Source organism: Aotus nancymaae, unplaced genomic scaffold, assembly GCF_030222135.1.
Source record: "Aotus nancymaae isolate 86718 unplaced genomic scaffold, 86718_ANA_hifiasm-v0.15.2.pri h1tg000125l, whole genome shotgun sequence".
Classification (NCBI taxonomy): Eukaryota; Metazoa; Chordata; class Mammalia; order Primates; family Aotidae; genus Aotus; species Aotus nancymaae.
The window spans coordinates 169,688-191,743 of record NW_026988540.1 but is presented as its reverse complement, the minus strand read 5'-3'; the positions used below and the strand labels follow the sequence as shown (position 1 = coordinate 191,743).

Below are 22,056 nucleotides of genomic sequence, written 5' to 3'. Positions count from 1 at the left end.
ATGCTTGAGGGAGAGAACTTTCAAAGGTAAGGAATTAAAAGACTCACCAGACTCTCAGTCAAAAGTCAGAAGAGCCAACCCCAAAAAAGGGGCTGAGTCAGAAAAACAGTAAAATTATTTGCAAGAGTACTAATAAAATGAATTTCCCTTGAGAAAGTGTAACTGCAACAAATACATGACTGGTGTTCCCCTTATATTTACCATATTCAAAAGCTGTGAGGGCAGAGAGTAGAAAGAGTTGAATTCAAATATCTGAAAGCCTGAACTGAGTTCTTCCAGTTTTGGATTATTGAAAAACCAAAGACCTGTCAGGCTTAAAGCAAATTTTCTTTGCTATTATGAACAGTGCTATGATGAACACTGATTATATGTATTTTTTTCAGAATGATTTCTTTTGTTTTGGGTATATACCCAGTAATGGGACTGCTGAGTTGAATAGTAGGTCTGTTTTAAGCTCTTTAAAGAATCTCCAGTTTTCCCCAGTGGCTGAACTAATTTATGTTCCCACCAACAGGGTACAAGCCTTCCCTTTCCTCTACAACCTCACCAACATCTTTTGTTTCATTTTTTAACTTTTTATTAATACTTATTCCGACAAAAGTGAGATGGTAACTTATTGTGGTTTTGATTTGCACTTTTTGAATGATTTGTGACGTGGAACATTTTTTCATATACTTGTTGGCTGCATATACATTTTCTTTTGAGAAATGTCTGTTCATGTCTTTTGCCCATTTTTTAAAATAGCGTTGTGTGTTTTTTGCTTGTTGAACTGCTTAAGTTCCTTACAGATTCTGGATATTAGACCTCTGCTGGATGCACAGTTTGCAAATATTTTGTCCCATTCTGTAGACTGTTCATGTACTCTGCTGATGGTTTCTTTTGCTGTGCAGAAGGTTTTTTATTACTGACTCAATTTCAGAACCCGTTACTGGTCTGTTCATGATTTCCTTTTCTTCCTGGCTCAATCTTGGGAGGTTGTATTATTTCCAGGAATTTATCCATTTCTTCTAGGTTTTCTAGTTTGTATGCGAATAAGTGTTCATAATAGTCTCTGAGCTTTTTCATGTGTTTGTGTATTTCTGTGGAATCAGTGATAATGTCACCTTCATCATTTCTGATTGTACTTATTTTGCCTTCTTTTTTTTTTTTTGAGACGGAGTTTCGCTCGTTACCCAGGCTGGAGTGCAATGGCGCGATCTCGGCTCACCGCAACCTCCGCCTCCTGGGTTCAGGCAATTCTCCTGCCTCAGCTTCCTGAGTAGCTGGGATTACAGGCACACGCCACCATGCCCAGCTAATTTTTTGTATTAGTAGAGACGGGGTTTCACCATATTGACCAGGATGGTCTCGATCTCTTGACCTCGTGATCCACCCGCCTCGGCCTACCAAAGTGCTGGGATTACAGGCTTGAGCCACCACACCCGGCCATGCCTTCCTTTTTTCTTAAACAATTTAGTTAGTGGTCTGTCAATCTTGTTTACTCTTTGGAAGAACCAACTTTTGGTTTAGTTGGCATTTTGTATGGATTTTTGCAACTTAATTTCATTTAGGTTAGCTCTAATTGTGGTTATTTATTTTCTTCTGTTAGTTTTGGGATTGGCTTGCTCTTGTTTTGTATGGATTTTTGCAACTTAATTTCATTTAGGTTAGCTCTAATTGTGGTTATTTATTTTCTTCTGTTAGTTTTGGGCTTGGCTTGCTCTTGTCTAGTCCCTCTAGGTGCAAATATCCTTAATCTCTATTATTCTCTTATTTACAATAATCAACACACAAAACATTATGTAACATATGAAGCAGGAACAAAATGACCAAAAATTGACAGAAGAAAAATTGATTTACAGGGGATTTAGCTACTAGTTAGCACAAAAGGACTTCAAAGTGACTATTAATATATTGAGAGCAAAAGATAAAAGAAAGTAGACAAAACATGGAAAAATCTCAACAGAAAATTACAATCTATTAAAAAAAGAAATCAATATTTCAGAATTAAAAAATACATTATCTGAAATCTGATTCAATGGTAGCAGAAGCAAATAGACACTATGGAAAAACTAATTCGTAAATACAGAAAGTCCACAGAAAACTACCAAACAGAAAAAGAATAAACAGATGACAGCATAAGAAACTCATGGGGGCACAGTCATATAATCCAATATATGTGTATTTTACTCCTAGGAGAAGGGAGAAGAGTACAGAAACAATATTTATGAGTTAATGGGTAAGAATTTTCCAAAACAGGCAAAAGACTTAATCTACTAAGTTACAGCTCAGGGAACACAAAGGAATACAAAGAAAAACCAACTCTTGGGGTATCACAGCCAAAATGCTGAAAGTCAAAGCTGCAAAAATAAGAATGACACTTGATCTTTCAACAAAGACAGTAGCTCTTTAAAATGCTGAAATAAAAACTTATAATTCTATAATCAACTGCAATACATTTTTTTAAATTAAACAAATAATAACTAAGATATCCCTGGAAGACCTCAGGAAATACCAAAGGAAATTTTTTAGGCTGAAGGAAAATGAATCAATATAGTATAGAAGTGCTAGAAAGAATGTACAACACTTAAAGGGTGTGTGTGTGTGTTTGTGTAAATATATATATGTACATATGCATACACCCTTGTGTATATATACATATTTTATGTTGTTTTATATTTCATATATATATATGGAAAAGAATGTTGTTTGTTCAAAGCAACAATAATGTCTTATGGGATTTATAACATGTAGAACAGAAATATATGACAACAAAAGCACATATAGCAGGAGTGGGTAAATAGAGTTCAACTATCATAAGATATTTCGTTGGTCATAAAGTGGAAAAAGTACTAATTTAAGGTAAACTGTAAAGTCAAGGAAGTATATTATAATCTCTAGAATAACCACTAAAAGACAGAAAAAAAAGTAAAACAAGCCAACAGAGGAAATAACATACAATAAAAACAATTAATCTAAAATAAAAAAGGACAAAGAAAGCAAATAGCAACATCAACTAGCTCAATAATTATATTAAATGTCAATGAAACAAATATCCCAGTTAAAGACAAAGATTAACAGACAAGATTAAAAATGAATAACATTCAACTATATGATACTGACAAGTGATGCACTTTACTGTAAAGTCATAGGTTGAAATCAAAAGGATATAAAAGATATATCAATCATAAATAAAAAATAAGCTTCCTATTCTCTTTCCCCTCTCCTGTGTTTTTATTCTCCCTTTCCTTTATCTTTCCCTTTCTAACAGTTCAATCTTAAAACCATTAGGTGGACAGAACAAGGTGAGAATCTGTAGCAAAGTGACAATGGCCCAGAGCAAGGTATCAAAATCTCTCAGACCACAGTGCAATCAAATTAGAACTCAGGAATGAGAAACTCACTCAAAACTGCACAACTACATGGAAACTGAACAACCTGCTCCTGAATGACTACTAGGTAAATAACGAAATTAAGGCAGAAATGAAGTTGTTCTTTGAAACCAATGAGAACAAAGACACAACGTATCAGAATCTCTGGAACGCATTTAAAGCAGTATGTAGAGGGAAATTTATAGCACTAAATGCCTACAAGAGAAAGCAGGAAAGATCCAAAATTGACACCCTAACATCACAATGAAAAGAACTAGAGAAGCAAGAGCAAACAAATTCAAAAGCTAGCAGAAGACAAGAAATTAGATCAGAGCAGAACTGAAGAAGATACAGACACAAAAAACTCTTCAAAAAAAAAAAAAAAAAAAAATCAATGAATCCAGGAGCTGATTTTTTGAAAAGATTAACAAAATAGACCACGAGCCAGATTAATAAAGAAGAAAAGAGAGAAGAATCAAATAGATGCAATAAAAAATGATAAAGGGGATATCACCACTGATTCCACAGAAATACAAACTACTATCAGAGAATACTATAAACACCTCTACGCAAATCAACTGGAAAATCTAGAAGAAAAGGATAAATTCCTGGACACTTACACCCTCCTAACACTAAACCAGGAAGAAGTCAAATCCCTGAATAGACCAATAACAATTTCTGAAATTGAGGCAGGAATTAATAGCCTACCAACCAAAAAAAGTCCAGGAACAGATGGATTCACAACCAAATTCTACCAGAGATACAAAGAGGAGCTGGTACCATTCCTCCTGAAAATATTCCACACGAGAGAAAAGGAGGGACTCCTCCCTAACCCGTTTTATGAGGCCAGCATCATCCTAATACCAAAACCTGGCAAAGACACAACAAAAAAGGAAAATTTCAGGCCAATATCCCTGATGAACATCAATGCAAAAATCCTCAATAAAATACTGGCAAACTGAATCCAGCAGCACATCAAAAAGCCTATCCACTACAATCCAGTTGGCTGCATCCCTGGGATGCAAGACTGGTTCAACATACGCAAATCTGTAAGTGTAATCCATCACATAAACAGAACCAATGACAAAAACCATGATTATCTCCATAGATGTAGAAAGGCCTTCAACAAAATTCAACAGCCCTTCATGCTAAAAACATTCAATAAACTAGGTATTAATGGAACATATCACAGAATAATAAGGGCTATTTATGACGAACCCACAGCCAATATCATACTGAATGGCCAAACATTCCCTTTGAAAACCGGCACAAGACAAGGATGCCCTCCCACACCACTCCTATTCAACATAGTACTGGAAGTTTTGGCCAGGTCAATCAGGCAAGAGAAAGAAAGGGTATTCAATTAGGAAAAGAGGAAGTCAAATTGTCTCTGTTTGCAGATGACATGATTGTGTATTTAGAAGACCCATCGTCTCAGCCCCAAATCTCCTTAAGCCGATAAGCAACTTCAGCAAAGTCGCAGGATACAAAATCAGTGTGCAAAAAATAACAAGAATTCTTATACACCAATAACAGAGAGCCAAATCATCAGCGAACTTATGATTCAAATACAAATACAAATACAACTTATGAGGAAGGTAAGACCTCTTGAAGGAGAACTACAAACCTCTGCTCAAGGAAATTAGAGATGACACAAACAAATGGAAAAACATTCCATGCTCACGGATACGCAGAATCAATATCATGTATATGGCCATAGTGCTCAAAGAAATTTACAGATTTAATCCTCTCCCATCAAGCTACCATCGACTTTCTTCACAAAATTGGAAAAAAAACACCTTAAATTTCATATGAAACCAAGAAAGAGCCCACATGGCCAAGACAATCCTAAGCAAAAAGAACAAAGCTGGATGTATCACACTACCTGACTTCAAACTATACTACAAGGCTACAGTAACAAAAACAGCATAGTACTGGTACCAAAACAGATATATAGACCAATGGAACAGAACAGAGGCTTCAGAAATAACACCACACATCTACAACCATCAGATCTTTGACAAACCATATGATCCTTTACAGGAAATGAGAAAATGTAAAATGAAAGTGATTGTGCAGCAGGTGAACAACTTATTCCCAAATAACTAAGGAGAAAGAGAAGTTCCTTGTACCATATTTACACCTTTTCTATAACTTTGTGATTGTTCCCCTCCCCACAAAATATCCCAAACAAGATCTATAGGAAAAACAGAAAACACACAAACATAACTAGAGATATATGCTGTTTTCAAATGCTGATTAAACAAGCTGAATTAAAAATTCAGTGAAGATGACAATTTCAACAATACAGTTGATCAACTGGACCAATGTAATTCAATTAACATGATACAACATATCAACAGAATGAAGGGCAAAAACCACACGATCATTTCAATTGATGCTGAGAAAACATTTCTTAAAATTCAACATCTCTTTGTGATAAAAACCCTCAAAAAAATGGGTAAAGAGAGCACATACCTCAACATAGTAAAAGCCATATACGACAGACCCACAGCTAGTATCATACCGAATGGGGAAGAAACTGAAAACCTTTCCTCTAAGATATGGAACATGACATGGATGTCTACTTTCAACACTCTTATTCCACAAAGTACTGGAAGTCCTAGCAAGAACAATCAGACAAGAGAAAGATAGAAAGGGCTTCCAAATTGGAAAGGAAGAAGTCAAATTATCCTTGTTTGCAGATGATACAATCTTTTTGAAAAAACCTAGAGCCTCCACACAAAAAACTATTTCAATCAATAAATTCAGTAAAGTTGCAGGATACAAAATCAACATACAAAAATCAGTTTGCATTTCTATATGTCAACAGTGAATAACATGAAAAAGAAATTTAAAAACTAATCCCATTTACAATAGCTACACGTAAAATCAAATACCCAGCAATTAACCAAAGAAGTCAAAGATTTCTATAAAGGAAACTATACAACTTTGAAAGAAATTGAAGAGGACACCAAAAAAATGGAAAAATATTCCATGTTCATGAATTAGAAAGATAAATATTGTTAAAATGTCCATACAACCCAAAGCAAAACGGGTACTCCACTGAATATGTATTCAATGCAATCTCTATTAAAATACCAATGACATTCTTCAAATAGAAAAAAATCCTAAAATTTACATGGAACCACAAAAGACCCAGAACAGCCAGAGTTATCCTAAGCAAAAACAATGAAACTGGAAGAATCACAATACCTGACTTCAAATTATACTACAATGCTATAATAACCAAAACATCATGGTACTTACTAGCTTAAAAACAGACACATAAACCAATGAAACAGAACAGAGAACTGAGAAACAAATCCACACACCTACAGTGAACTCATTTTTGACAAAGGTGCCAAAAACATACACCAAGGAAAAGACAGTCTCTTCAATAAATGGCACTGGGGAAACTGGGTATCTAAATGCAGAAGAATGAAGCTAGACCTCTATCTTTCGCCATATACAAAAATCAAATCAAAATGAATTAAAAACCGAAATCTAAGACCTCAAACCATGAAACTACTACAAAAAAACACAGGGGAAAGTTTTTAGGATATTGGTCTGGGCAAAAATTTCTTGAGCAATATGCCACAAGCACAGGCAACTAAAGCGAAAATGGACAAATGGGATCACATCAAATTAAAAAGCTTCTTTACAACAAAGGATATAAACAGTAAAGTGAAGAGACAACCCACAAAATGGCAGAAAATAAAAATCTGCAAACTACCCATCTCACAAGGGATTAATAACCAGAATATATAAAGAGCTCAAACAACTCAACTGGAAAAAAATCTAATAATCTGATCAAAACACTAAAACTAAAAACTACAATGAGGTATCACCTCACCCCAGTTAAAATGTCTTACATGTCCAAGAGACAGGCAATAACAAATGCTGGCAAAGATGTGGAAAAAAGGGAACCTTTGTATACTGTTGCTGGGAATGTAAATTAGTGCAATCATTAAGGAGAATAGATTGGAGACTCCTTTAAAAAACTAAAAACTAAGTTACCATATGATTCAGCAATCCTACTGTTGCGTATATACCCCAAAAAAGGAAATCAGTATATGGAAGACTGATTTTGCTACTCAAAAGTAATCTGCAGATTCAGTGCAATCCCATGTTTGCTGCAGCACTGTTTATGGTAAGCTAAGATATGGAAGCAACCTATGTGCCCATTAACAGATAAATAGATAAGAAAATATGGTACATATACACAGTGGAGTACTATTCAGACATAGAAAAGGATGAGATCCAGTCATTTACAACAATACAGACAGAAGTGGAGATCATTATGTTAAATGGAATAAGCCAGGCACAAAAAGACAAACACTGCATGTTCTCACTTATTTGTGGGATCTAAAAATCCAAACAATTGAACTCATGGAAATAGAGAGTAGAAGGATGGTTACCAGAGGCTGGGAAGGGTAGTGAGGGGTTTGGGAAGAGACTGGGATAGTTAATGGGTACAAAAAATAAAATAAAATGAATAAGAACTATTATATGATAACACAACAGGGTAACTATAGTCAATAATAACTGTACATTTGAAGATAACCTGGAGAGTGTAATTGGATTGTTTGCAACTCAATGGATAAATGCTTGAGGGGATAGATACCCTATTCTTCACGATATGCTTATTTCACACTGCACGCCTGTATCAAACCATCTCATGAACCCCATAAACAAATACACCTACTACGTACCAACAAAAATTACGGAAGAAATTTCTACAGCCACCCTAATCTTTAGCAATCACCACCCAGAGCAGTTAATAGCCACCCACATCAAGATAAGACCACCACCAGCAAAAAGTAAGTCACTGAAGGTTCAAATGATCGTTAGCATTTTTAGGCAATAAGAATTTTTAAATTAACGCTATTTAGACATAATGCTATTATACACTTAAGAGTACAGTATAGTGTAAACATAACTTGTATATGCACTGGGAAACCAAAAAATTCATGTGACCTGCTTTATTGCAGTGGTCTGGAACTGAACCTGCAATATATCTGAGGTATACCTATAAACCTTTAGGCTTAAAAAGCTCAGCAAATGCCTAACAAGATGTACCAAAGAAATCTATAACTAAAAAAAAAAACCAAGACATTATATTCAAAAGACACATGCACACACTTTTACGGCAGGACAATTTGCAACTGCAAAGACATAAAACCCTAAGTACCCATCAACCAACAAGTAGAGAAAGAAAATGTTGTATGTATACACCATGGAATACTACTCGGCCATAGAAAAGAATGAAATAACATCTTTTGCATCAACTTGGATGGAACTGGAGGCCATTATTCTAAGAGAAGTAACTCAGGAATGGAAAACCAAATATTGTATGTTCTCACTTATAAGTGGTAGCTAAACTATGAAGACGCAAAAGCATAAGAATGATATAACAGACTTTGGGGACTGAATGGGGAGGTTGAAGGGGGCTGAGGGACAAAATACTACATAGTGGGTAAAGTGTGTATACTACTTGAGTGATGGGTGCACTAAAATCTCAGAAATCACCACTAAAGAACTTATCCATGTAACCAAAAACCACCTTTACCCCAAAAACTACTGAAATAAGAAAAGTACTGCCAATCCAATCACGTGATCCATTTAAAAATCAATTAACTGGACTTGATCAAAAGGGAAAAACCCCTGTTCTTTGAAAGACTTTGTTAAGAGGACAAGAAGACAAGTCACATACTCTGAGGAGATATTTGCAAATAACATATCCAGAAAAGACTCGTATCCAGAGTATATTAAGAGCTCTCGAAATTCACCAATAAAAAGCAAACAACCCTGTTTAAAAAGGACTTCACCAAACAGGATGGTAAATAAGCTCTTGAAAAGGTGTTCATAATAATTAGCGATTATGGAAGGACATGCAAATTAAAACTATGTTGAAATATCACTGTACAACTATAAAAATGGCTAAAATATTTTGACAACTTACACATTGGTGAGGGTATGGAGTAACCAGAATGTTCACCCACTGCCAGTGGGAATGCAAAATGATACAGCCACTCTGAAAAACTAGTATTAGTTCAGCTCTGAATAATTCTTACAAAGTTAAATATACACATACATAATTCAGGAATCCTCTTCCTTAGTACTTACTGCAGAGAAACACAAACCTGTATATAAATGTTTACAGCAGTTCTAATTTTAATGGCCCCAAATTAGAAACAATTCAAATATCCTTTAAGGAGTGAATGGATAAACAAATTGTGGTAATCTGTACAATGGAACTGTAATATAAAAGAGCAACAAAAAGGCACTACCAACGCACACAAGATGGATGTGTCAAATGCATTTTGCAAAGCAAAAAAGGTCAGATCCAAAAGACTGTTACATATTTTATGATTCCATTTGTGTGACATTCTAGAAAGGCAAAACTCTAGGGAAAAAAAACAGACCAGGGACTGCCAGGAGCAAGGGGTCAGGGGAAAGACTGTCTCTAAAGGAATGGCATGGGGGAATTTTCGGAATGATGGAACTGTTCATATGAAACTGTGGCAATGGACAGAACTGTAAAGCACAGAAAATGATGTTTATAAGTATGTACTTTATATATATATATATTTTATTGCACTTTAAATATGTACATTTTTAAAAGTCAACCAGGATATGAAGCAAAGACGGAATGCAGAATGTGATTAATGAATCTAACTACATTATAAATGAATCACGTATTCACACTGAAGAGTATGGGGAAGAGAGATGCTGACTTAAACTTTAGCAAACAGCATTTTTGTCTAGATATTTTAATGATAAATTCAAAACTGCAAATAAACACTGTACTCTAGTTGCAGAATTTGTTTTTCATGTGGGTATGGGCTAGGAATTCTGAAACTGCTTTATTTATATCCTAGAGTAAATACAGATAATGAGAGCCAGTTTTATCGCTATTAGAGACAGAAGTTACAAGTAAAGAAAGGGGAAAGGAAGAATCAACCCTGTAGATCTGTACTGGAGTCAGAGGTATCAGTACGGACTCATGATTTAACACACATACACACAACATTAAAAGATACAGCTATGAGTATACACATAAGTTATCATATCTACTATATTTCTTAGCTTTATTCACTGAGAAACGCTACACACAGTGACATCCCAGCACCAATGAGCATGCCAGGTACTTACATCTTGCTTTCTAAATACTATTCTCCTTCCTCCCTTGACAGAAAAGGTTTTTTGGCTGGGCGTGGTAATCTCAGCATTTTAAGAGGCTGAGGAGGGCAGATCACTTGAGGTCAGGAGTTCAAGACCAGCTTGGCTAACATGGTGAAACCCCATCTCTACTAAAAATACAGAAAATTAGCTGGGTGTGGTGGCGCACACCTGTAATCCTAGCTTCTCAGGAGGCTGAGGCAGGACAATCACGTGAACCCAGGAGGTGGAGGTTGCAGGGGGCAGAGATCGCACCACTGAACTCCAGCCTGGGAGACAGAGCAAAACACTGCCTCAAAACAAAACAAAACAAAACAAAACAAACAAAAAACAGAGGGTATTTTAATCAAACAGTTGATTCTGGGTCTGGGGTACAGTACAGAAGCCAACCTGAAAGTGCTCTAAATAGCTAAAACAAGAATTTGAGCAACAAAAAAGTAATAGTATATTATAAATGAATCACCTACTCATGCTGAAGGATGAGTAGGTGATTCATTTATAATACAGTTATAATCCAAAGGATGAAATAAACACTCATGAGTCTACACTAATACAAATAAATAACCTAGGGTGGAATAAATGAGGGAAGAACAATTCTCCTTACAGAAGAATTCAAAATAACAAATGTAGAAGAGATGAAAGACATAAAAGAATTAAAACACCAGAGTAATAACTGCTATAGCCAAGACCCACTCATGAATGCTAAAATTACTAGTCAACGTTTAAACAGGTTATTTGTGTAGTCTAACAAAATATCCCTCAAAAGTTTGGTATCTCCAAAGGAAAAACAGTAACTTTACAGTGGAGAATCCCAGCAGATACCACTTTAGCCAAGTAAGCAAGGTTAACATCACCAGTAATGTATATCAACATAATGTGCTCTCCATTGTGACGTATTGAGAATGCATAACGCTAGTCTAAACTTGAAGCATCAAACAATGCTAAATTGAAGAAGCTTCTTGAAAATAACTGATTAGCACTCTTCAAAGTGTCATGGTCACGAAAGACAAGGAAAGACTGGGAAAGTGCCACAGATTGGAGGAGCCTAAGACGTGACAACTAAAATGCAAGATGGAATCCTGGGGTGGATCTGAAACAAAAAAAGGTTCATTTGTGGAAAAACCTGGTGAAATCAATGTTAGACTATATATAGTTTTATTTTATACCAAGAATAGTTTATTTTGATAAATATTTTATGGTTATGAAGTTATGGTAAGACATTAACATAAATGAAAGCTTCAGTAAAGGTTACATGGGCAAACTCTAAGATATCCCCCAATGACATCTACCTCCTTGTATTCAGGACCTTGTGTAACTGCCAACCCTTGGGTGAGAGCTGCAGACACTGACTTATTTCTGTTGAAGAGAATGCGGCAGAGGTGATGAGATGTCACACCCAAGGGTAGGCTACAAGAAGACTGTGCCTTTTGCCTTGGGCACCCTCTCCTACCCCTCACTTCCTCACTAGGTGTCATATTATGAGTGCCTTACAGAAGCAAAAAGCCCATGTCTCTGGCCAAAGCCATGGCCATGTGTGGAAGCACATCCTCTCAGGAAAGCCCTGTGAGAGAACTTAAGACAGAAGTACCCAAAAGAGATACATTTAGATTTTTGACCTACATACATTTTCAGATGTTTATTAAGTTGCTACATTTCAGGGTAACATAATACATAGCACTACATAATTAATACAGGAACTCTTGTGCTACATCTACAACTCCTCTGTAAGTCTAAAATTATCTCAAAAAGAAAACATTTAAATATCTTTTATCTATATATACTTTATATTTTACACATATATACTTTATAAGTATTTTATACATATATACTTATATATATGTTTTATGCATCTGTGTGTGTTTGTGTGTAGTTTGAATTATTTATGGACTGTGGAGTTCAACAAACCTAGGTTCAAATGTCACCTCCAATGCTCAACAGCCATGTGATCTTAGGAAAACATTTTCTCTTAAGTCTCAGGCTTTTAAAATCCAAAAGTGAGGTGATAATATCTATTTCTGATTATTATACTAAGTATAAAATAAAATAAGCATCCACTACAAATGTACACGCTGAACAAATGGCATTATTGTTAGTTCATCTAATATACATGTATATATGTTATGTATATAAACATATATACATATATGTATATATAGTATATATAGTATATAATGTATACTATATATTTGCATATATACATATGTATGTATATATAGTATATACATGTATACTATATATAGCATATGCTATATATACAACATACATGTATACTACATATACATGTCTACAATATATACAATATATACATATATGTATATATTTATATACATATATGTACATAATATATATACTTATATATAGTATACTGTGTGTGTATGTATAGTGTATACACACAGTATACTATATATAAGTATATATAGTATTATACATGTATACTATATATACACGTATATACAGTGTATAGCATAAATACATATATACTAATGTATATATAGTACACATGTATATACCATAGATACATATATATGAATACAAACATATATAGTATATATTACATATAATGTATATTATAGATATACACATATATATTGTTAGATGAATAATAACGCCATTTGTTCAGAATGTATATTTGTAGTGGATGCTTACATCATTTTATACTTAGTGTAATAATCACTTATGTATGTATACATATATATGTATACATACATATATAGCATATGATACATATGTATGTATACATATATATGTATATATACATATTATATATGTATATATACACATATAATATGTATACATATATACATATATGTATACATTATGTATATATACTATATAATATATAGATATATGAATATTATATATTTACATATACATAATATATATACATAAGACATATTTATATATAAATATATATACATATATAATATACAAATACATATAAATATACAAATATAAATATGTATATATATACTTATGTAAATATATATTTTAGTACTATGTGCATATATACATTAATTAGTACATTTATAATGTATAATATATATTATGTATACTATACATGTATATATACATAATATACAATCTATAGATTATATGACGTAGACATAATATATGTAATCTATAGATTATATATTATAATATATATTATATATAATTGTATATATAAAATAATTATATATTTGATCATAATTATATAAATATATTACAATATATTATAATGTATAATTATATATGCTATATTATATATTATATTATGTATATATTAGATATAATATATAGATTATATATTACACATATATCATACATAATATACAGATTATATGTTATGTATATATCATATAATATATAGATTATATAATGTGTATATATAGTATATATACTATATATACATTATACAGTATACATATACTAAATGTATATACATATATAGTATATATAATATGTATACATATATAAATATATATGTGTAATCATGTATTATTTTCTCCTCATTCATAGCTTTATCTGATTTTTAAGGTATGCAGTTACAATAGTTTGGCATTTAACCTTTGAAGAGTTGGTCCCAGCTATTCGAGAGGCTGAGGCAGGACGATAGCTTGAACCCAGGGGGAGAAGGTTGCAGTGAACGGAGATCACACCCTGCACTCTGGCCTGGGTGACAGAACTAGACTCTGTCTCAAAGAAAAAAATTTTTTAAAGGTATCAGTACTGATCTCTATAGCACTCTACTATTTATAACATTGAAATCAGAGATTTCCCTTGTTTTTGCCCCAATCTACTATCTCAATCCCTAACTTTCAGAGCTGTAAGGGATTTTTCAGCATTCTACCCCTTTCCTTCTACATATGAGTGCCAAAGATATTGAATAAGTTATCCAGCATCGTGACTGGAAGAAGAGTTGGAAGTAGGGGTCAAATTCTAGGACAGAGTACTGGGTAGGGGAATAAGACCTTGCTTTGATTAAACAGACTGCATTTGAATGCCTTTTCTCCTACCTACAAACAATATCTTTTGGCACAAGCAGCAGTCAGTATCTCCACTTCCCGGTAGGAAAATAGAGATCTCATCACCTGCTTAATAGGATCATCATGAGAAGTAAGACAGCAAATGTAAGTTCCTCATTGCCATGACTCACTGCCACAACTACTACCGCCTGTGGATGATAAATAAACATTTCTCTCTTCCTCCTTTCCAAGCCCAGTGCTCTCTACTGTGGTATGATGTCTCTTCAACTATAAGGTAAAATATTAAACATACAGGTAGTTCTGTTTCACCATACTGTAAAAGGCTCATTAAAGTCAAACTGAATTAATGGCAAAGTGCTAAAATTAGGCTGAATAATATAAATCTAATGGACTTACCCCTGAATTGGGTTTCCTTTCCTACAATACACTATGAAGTGGGGCATCATATCAGGGAGCACATTATGTTGTCTTACTGGTGATGCTAATCATCATTTGACTAAAGTGGTATCTGTCAGGATTTTCCACTGCAAAGCTATTTTCTTTGTAAATGCTAAATATTTGAGGGAAGTCATGAAATGGAACCCAGAGCTGGAGAAGACAGAAAGGGAGAGAGGGGAGGAGAGAGGAAGAGAGAGAGCAAGCAAGCCCCCATATACGTGTGTGCAACCTCCAAAGGAGACCTTCAGCATATGTCCAACACAGTAAATAAGAAGCTAGTAATTGTATCATTGGATGATCAAAGATTTTTGCAAAGTCATTCAATTTTTTAAAACACTTGATGTCAAGTCTTGCCAAAAACCCTCTGAAAGTATAAACATGTTACTGTCATATGTTCTCTTTTACTTAACATATTTATTCCTTGAAAGACTTCTAGTAATTAGTCAGACACAACCTCCACTCAGAGAAATCACACAGCCTTCCCTCCAAGAACCAACATTTGCTTAAGTATTTGAAACCCTTCATCATGAAGTCCATCCAGCTTGCTTTTTATCACAATGAGACTCACCGATCTGCAGATACCGGAGTCCCCTCTGGATTGGAATGTCCTTCGAAATCTGAAATGTTCACCTGTATTTGCCTTGAGGTTACTATCTGGCTATTTTGAGAAGGTATGGTTTTCAAGTCCTGAGTAATAGTGTTACTGTCTGGAAGAGAAGGCTGTACAACTTGGAAATCCAGTGAAGATTTAGGTCCTAGAAAACCTAAAGCTTCTTGATCCTGTGCTACAGGTTTACTGGTCAGTAATTTGGAGGTTGGTTCCAGTGATCTCGAAGATATAGTAGGTAAGTCAAAGTTAAACTCACTATTTATCCTTGCTTTAGAAGCAGCATCCAATGAATAAAATCTTTTATCTAAAGTTCCACTATCCAACTTGGAAGAAGTCTTGGGACAAAGAGTTACACAAACACAAGAAAGTGCTTTTCTATTTGAAGGAGGAGTAGATGCAGATGTTGTTAATGTACAGCGATTTGGGGGTGACTGGGAGACAACATTATTGAACTTGGCTTCAACATTTATAGTAGAAATGTGTGACTTAGGCTTCTGTTGATTATTCTTTTCTACTACACAATCCTGACCTTGAGGAAGGGGGAAATGGTGTTTTCTCATTTGGTCATCTACACCTGGCGCTTTACTTTGACATCGTTCAAGAGAAATGGGAGAAGGAAGGTCTGAAGCTACAGAATCCTGACCTTGAGGAAGGGGAGAATGTTTTTCTCTCATTTGATGATCTACATGTGGGACTCTGCATTGTTCAAAGAGTTCTCGTTGTTCAAGAAAAATGCAAGAGGGAAGGTCTGGAGCTACATAATCCTGATGTTGAGGAGAGGGAGAGTGGTGTTTCCTTACATGGTGATCTGCATGTGGGGCTTTGCTTTGTTCAAAGAGCTCTCGTTGTTCAAGAAAAATGCAAGAAGGAAGATCTGGAGTTATAGTTACATTCTTCTCTTTTACTCCTAGTCTGGAACTCGATCTGCTTACTCCTAGGGTGGAACTTGGTCTGCCCCTGCTAATAAGGGTATGGTTATCAGAAATTTGAATTTCCTTGACATTGCCAGAATCTGCAGTGGTACTGGGTTCACAATGACTGCCTGTAAAATCTGATCTTTCTAAGGGTTTTTCTTCTTGAAGAGAATGCTCAAAATCAACAGATAATTTTTGGCTTTGCCTTCTACCTTCTGCTAAAATAGTCACTTCTTTATCTGGTGAATTACTTTGCATTTTAAATGATGAAGGGCAAGAGGTTTTCTGCTTAAGCTCTCTAGGAGGATTCTGGTCTTCAGTGAAATGAGAATTAAATATCCCAACAGATGCTCCAGTACACTGGCTACCTTCAGTGACACCAACCTTAACAACAGAGGAATCGGAAATGCCTTTAGAATGTCGGTGAGATGAAAAAGTAATGGAGGTAGTAACATTTTTCATGGGTTCTGGGGATGGCATTTGTGATGAAGAATGAAAATCCACTTCTTTAGGTGGCACAAAAGCAGGTTCTACTAATTCTGACAGCCAAGGGTCCATCTTTTCATGGAATGGCATTCGAAGACCTTTGCTGATTTTGAATTCATCAGGTATAAAGTTTTGAAATGGGGAATGACTTTTTAACTGCAAGGAATTCCAAACTTTGAAATGGGAGTCGTTCTGGTCTAAGGATGCAGGAAGGCTGACATGCCTGGCTCTGCATGATGATGGGCTCTGCCATCCTCTGGTCATTTCTGAGGGTTCAGCAGATCTGAAAACACAAGGGTGGCTATCTAGTTGTGCTTGTTCAGAAGTTAGAGTCCGGAAACATCCTTTTTCATGGCTCTGAGTAATAATATGACTACATACAGCTTCTGGCTTGCATCCAATTCCCCGTGGACTCTGTAAACCCTAGAAGATAGAAACAATCAGGGTCTTACTTGAAGCAGTCCAAGTAGTTATACACAAGTCAGTTTTATACTCATGCTAAGACTGGACCATGAAGGTCATGTCACTCCTTTATGATGTAACAGGCCAAAGAGTACAGCAAGAAAAAAGACAGTTAACTACAGAATAAAATCACTAACAATGATTAAGACCACTCAGAGAGTTGTTCCAAAAATTTTCCACAAAGTAAACACCAAAGATTACTATTGTCCACCAGTAAGTATTCCCATCTTAAGTAATAGAAATCCCTTATTCAAATTTTGGCAGGCTATATAGCCACCAAATGAGAGACATTTCCTATTTCTTCTGCAGCCACTTGTGACCACATGACTAGGTTGAGGCCAATGGGATATGAACAAGAGCATCAAGTACAACTTCTGCTTCCTGTCCTTAAAATCAAATTCTTGACCTGCATGCTCCCCCAATATCACCACCACTATCATCACTATTTTTCTCACCTGCTGAAAATAAGAATGTATGGAACGACCTTGGAAGTCATGCGTAAGGACAGCTTAGTTTTCCAGTCAGCTTGGGTCCCTAGATGATACCAAGGGCAGAGCTCACTTTCCTAACATGAACAATGACATGAAAAAATAAAATTCTACCTTATTTGAGCCACTGTATGTTTGGCGATTACAGAAGCTTGACCTAGATCCTAATATTTTACCCCTAAGAAGAAGGGAGAAAAAAAAACCAAGATCTCGTTTCCTGAGGCATAGGACCAGTACTCAAAGCTACCATACATGTAACATTTTTTGAGGTTTCTGTTTTACCTATAAAGTCATTATAAGTTGACATTCTATTTGATGATATAGCAACATCTGATTTCACATAAAAATATTCTCAATTATGCTGCATCTCCCCAAGTGATTGAGTAGATGTGCTTTTGATGGCAGCAGCATCCCATCTTCAGTGGCTGCTGCCATGATGCCAGCTACAGTGGGGGAGGAGCAGCTGGGGATGCTTGCTCTACTGAGCTGGTGGGAGTGGAGAACAGGCAGAAGCCCCACTCCCTTCTGAGTTGGAGGGGTGGGAGCCCCACCCTCATAGGCACAGCTGCAGCCACCCAGACACAACTGTGGACCCAGGCACCCTTGCGCACTCGGGGATCTGGGAATTCCCCCTGCCCCCTACAAGCTCAGAAGTGCCTGCTCCCACTGCCTGGCCTCTCCCCACTCCTGATCCCCACTCCAATGTCAGAGCAAAGTGGAGGTTGAGCCCAGGCACTGTTGTGACCCAGCCAGGTGTGCACATAGTTTGGGCAGCGCTTACATGCCAGCCCCTGCCACCTCCATCTCCTGCAGACACCGGGCACAAACGAGCACAGGAGGGAAGCTGCAGGGGGCAGGAGGGCTGAGGGCAGCTCACAGTGGGTCTGCAGGTACCCCTTGACATGAACAGCCTGGGTAGCACAGGCACCACAGATAGCAGAGTGATGGCAGATGGGTTCCTGGGCAGAAAGGGGCAGGTCACTGGTGAAGCCGACCTTTAAGCCAGGGATGGCTTAAAGGGCTGCCAGTTCCAAGGACAGGAGTGAGAACTTATGGTGCTTTTTCTGGGCCTGTCCATGGACCAATTGGCATACACCTCCTCCCCTCTAAAGCCCATGAAAACCAAGGACTCAGGACGATCCAAGATGGCTGAATAGGAACGCCTCTGGATTGCAGTTCCCAGTGAAAACGCAGAGGGCGAGTTCTAAACGAATTTTTACTGCCCATAGACCAGGAGATTCCTGGGCAAAAAAACACCATGAGTCTCCAGCGTGGCTGTTTCAGCTGGCACAGCAGGTCTCTGTACCAAAACTCACACAAATCCGGGCGCCATCTCAACTGGCAACTGGAACACCTGGAAGACAGAGTTGCCCGTTCAACTGAAAAAAAAAAGGGGGGCTGAAACAGGGAGCCAGGTGATCTGGCTTGGCCAGTCCCACCCCCACAAAGACCAGCGATCTGAAATGCTCTGGATTGAGAGTTTCACAGCAAGCACAGCTGGACCGGAACGGTCCAGCTCTGTGGGGGGAAGGGTGTCCGCCACTACCGAGGCAGTCCGCCATTACAGAGATAGTCGGCCATTACTGAGGCACACCGCCATTACCAAGGATGTTCTAACTATACCCCTATAAACAAAACAGCAAGGAAGTTCACCCAGCAGCTGGGCAGAGCCCACGGCAGCTCAGCAACACATCTGCTGGCAGACTATGACTAGGCTACCTCCGCACTGGGCAGGGCATCTCTGAAAAAAGGAAAAAGCACAACAGAAACTTATAAATAAAGCCTCACCTTCCCAGGACAGAGCACCTGGGAAAAAAAGGCAGTTGAGTTTCGCTGCAGCAGACTTAAATGTACCTGCCCAGCAGCTCTGAACAGAACAACAGAGCTCACAGCTCAGCACTTGAGCTCCTATAAGGGACAGATTGTCTCCTCAAGCAGCTCCCCAACCCCTGTATATCCAGAGATACCTCATAAAGGAGACCTCAGGCTGACATCTGGTGGGTATCCTTCTGGGACAAAGATAACAGAAGAAGAAACTGGCAGCAACTCTTACTGTTCTGCAACCGCTGCAGGTGATCCCCAAGAAAGCAAAATCTGGAGTGGACCTCCAGCAGTCCTACAGAAGAGGGGTCTGACTGTTAGAAGGAAAACTAAGAAACAGAAAGAAATAACTTCATTATCAACAAAAAGGATGTCCAGAGACCCCATCTGAAAGCCACCAACTACAAAGACCACAAGTAGATAAATCCACAAAGATGGGAAGAAACCAGTGCAAAAAGGATGAAAACACCCAAAACCAGAATGCCTCTCCTCCTCCAGGGGATCACAACTCCTCACCAGCAAGGGAACAAGGCTGGATTCAGAATGAGTCTGATGAATTCACAGAAACAGTCTTCAGAAGGTGGGTGATAACAAACTTCTCTGAACTAAAAAAACATGTTCTAACCCAATGCAAAGAAACTGAGAACCTTGAAAAAAGGTTTGACGAAATGCTAATGAAAATAAACAGCTTAGAGAGGAATATAAATGAATTGATGGAACTGAAAAACACAACATGAGAACTTCGCGAAGCATACACAAGTTTCAAGAGCTGAATTGACCACGCAGAAGAAAGGATATGAGAGACTGAAGATCAACTCAATGAAATAAAACAAGAAGGCAAGATTAGAGAAAAAAGAGTAAAAAGAAATGAACAAAGCCTCCAAGAAATATTGGATTATATGAAAAGACCTAATCTACATTTGATAGGTGTACCGGAATGTGACGGAGAGAATGAATCCAAGCTAGAAAATACTCTTCAGGATATTATCCAGGAGAACTTCCCCAACCTAGTAAGGCAGGCCAATATTCAAGTCCAGGAAATACAGAGAACACAACAAAGATATTCCTCAAGAAGAGCAACCCCAAGGCACATAATCATCAGATTCACCAGGTTTAAAATGAAGGAAAAAATGCTAAGGGCAGCCAGAGAGAGAGACCGGGGTACCCACAAAGGGAAGCCCATCAGACTCACAGCGGATCTCTCAGCAGAAATCCTACAAGCCAGAAGAGAGTGGGGGCCGATATTCAACATCCTTAAAGAAAAGAACATTCAACCCAGAATTTCATATCCAGCCAAACTAAGCTTCACAAGCGAAGGAGAAATAAAATCCTTTACGAACAAGCAATTGCTCAGAGATTTCCTCACCATTAGGCCTCCTTTACAAGAGCTCCTGAAAGAAGCACTAAACATAGAAAGGAACAACCATTACCAGCCCTTCCAAAAACGTACCAAATGGTAAAGAGCATCGACACAATGAAGAAACTGCATCAACTAATGGGCAAAACAACCAGCTAGCATCAAAATGGCAGGATCAAATTCACACATAACAATATTAACCTTAAATGTAAATGGGCTAAATGCCTCAAACAAAAGACACAGACTGGCAAATTGGATAAAAAGTCAAAACCCATTGGTGTGCTGCATTCAGGAAATCCATCTCACATGCAAGGATACACAAAGGCTCAAAATAAAGGGATGGAGAAAGATTTACCAAGCAAATGGAGAGCAAAAAAAAAAAAAAAAAAAAAAGCAAGAGTTGCAATCCTAGTCTCTGATAAAATGGACTTTAAACCAACAAAGATTAAAAGAGACAAAGAAGGGCATTACATATAGGTAAAAGGATAAATAAAACAAGAAGAGTTAATGATCCTAAATATGTACGCACCCAATACAGGAGCACCTAGATATATAAAGCAAGTTCTTAATGACCTACAAAGAGACTTAGACTCCCACACAATAATAGTGTGAGACTTTAACACTCCGCTTTCAATATTAGGTCAACAAGACAGAAAATTAACAAGGATATCCAGAACTTGAACTTAGACCTGGACCAATTGACCACATAATTGGAAGTAAATCAATCCTCAGCAAATGCAAAAGAACAGAAATCATAAAAAACACTCTCTCAGACCACAGTGCAATCAAGTTAGAACTCAGAATTCAGAAACTAACTCAGAACTGCACAACTTCATGGAAACTGAACAACTGGCTCTTGAATGTTGACTGGATAAACAATGAAATGAAGGCAGAAATAAAGATGTTCTTCAAAACCAAAGAGAACAAAGACACAAAGAACCTCTGGGAAACATTTAAAGCAGTGTCTAGAGGAAAATTTA

General features: G+C 36.8%; 1 protein-coding gene across 30 annotated transcripts in view; it reads right to left on the bottom strand.

Annotated features, from left to right (window-relative positions):
* The window catches only part of LOC105708774 (centrosome-associated protein ALMS1-like), a 261,189-nt gene that overhangs the window by 111,849 nt on the left and 127,284 nt on the right, over nt 1-22,056 (bottom strand). For all 30 annotated transcript variants that reach the window (XR_010340699.1, XR_010340700.1, XR_010340697.1 and 27 more), the window contains one exon: nt 15,507-17,371. Coding sequence is in view for 24 of the 30 variants with exons in the window: in XM_064371249.1 (XP_064227319.1) it covers nt 15,507-17,371 (1,865 nt within the window). In the remaining 6 variants the exon portion in view is untranslated. The remainder of the gene's footprint in view (nt 1-15,506; nt 17,372-22,056) is intronic.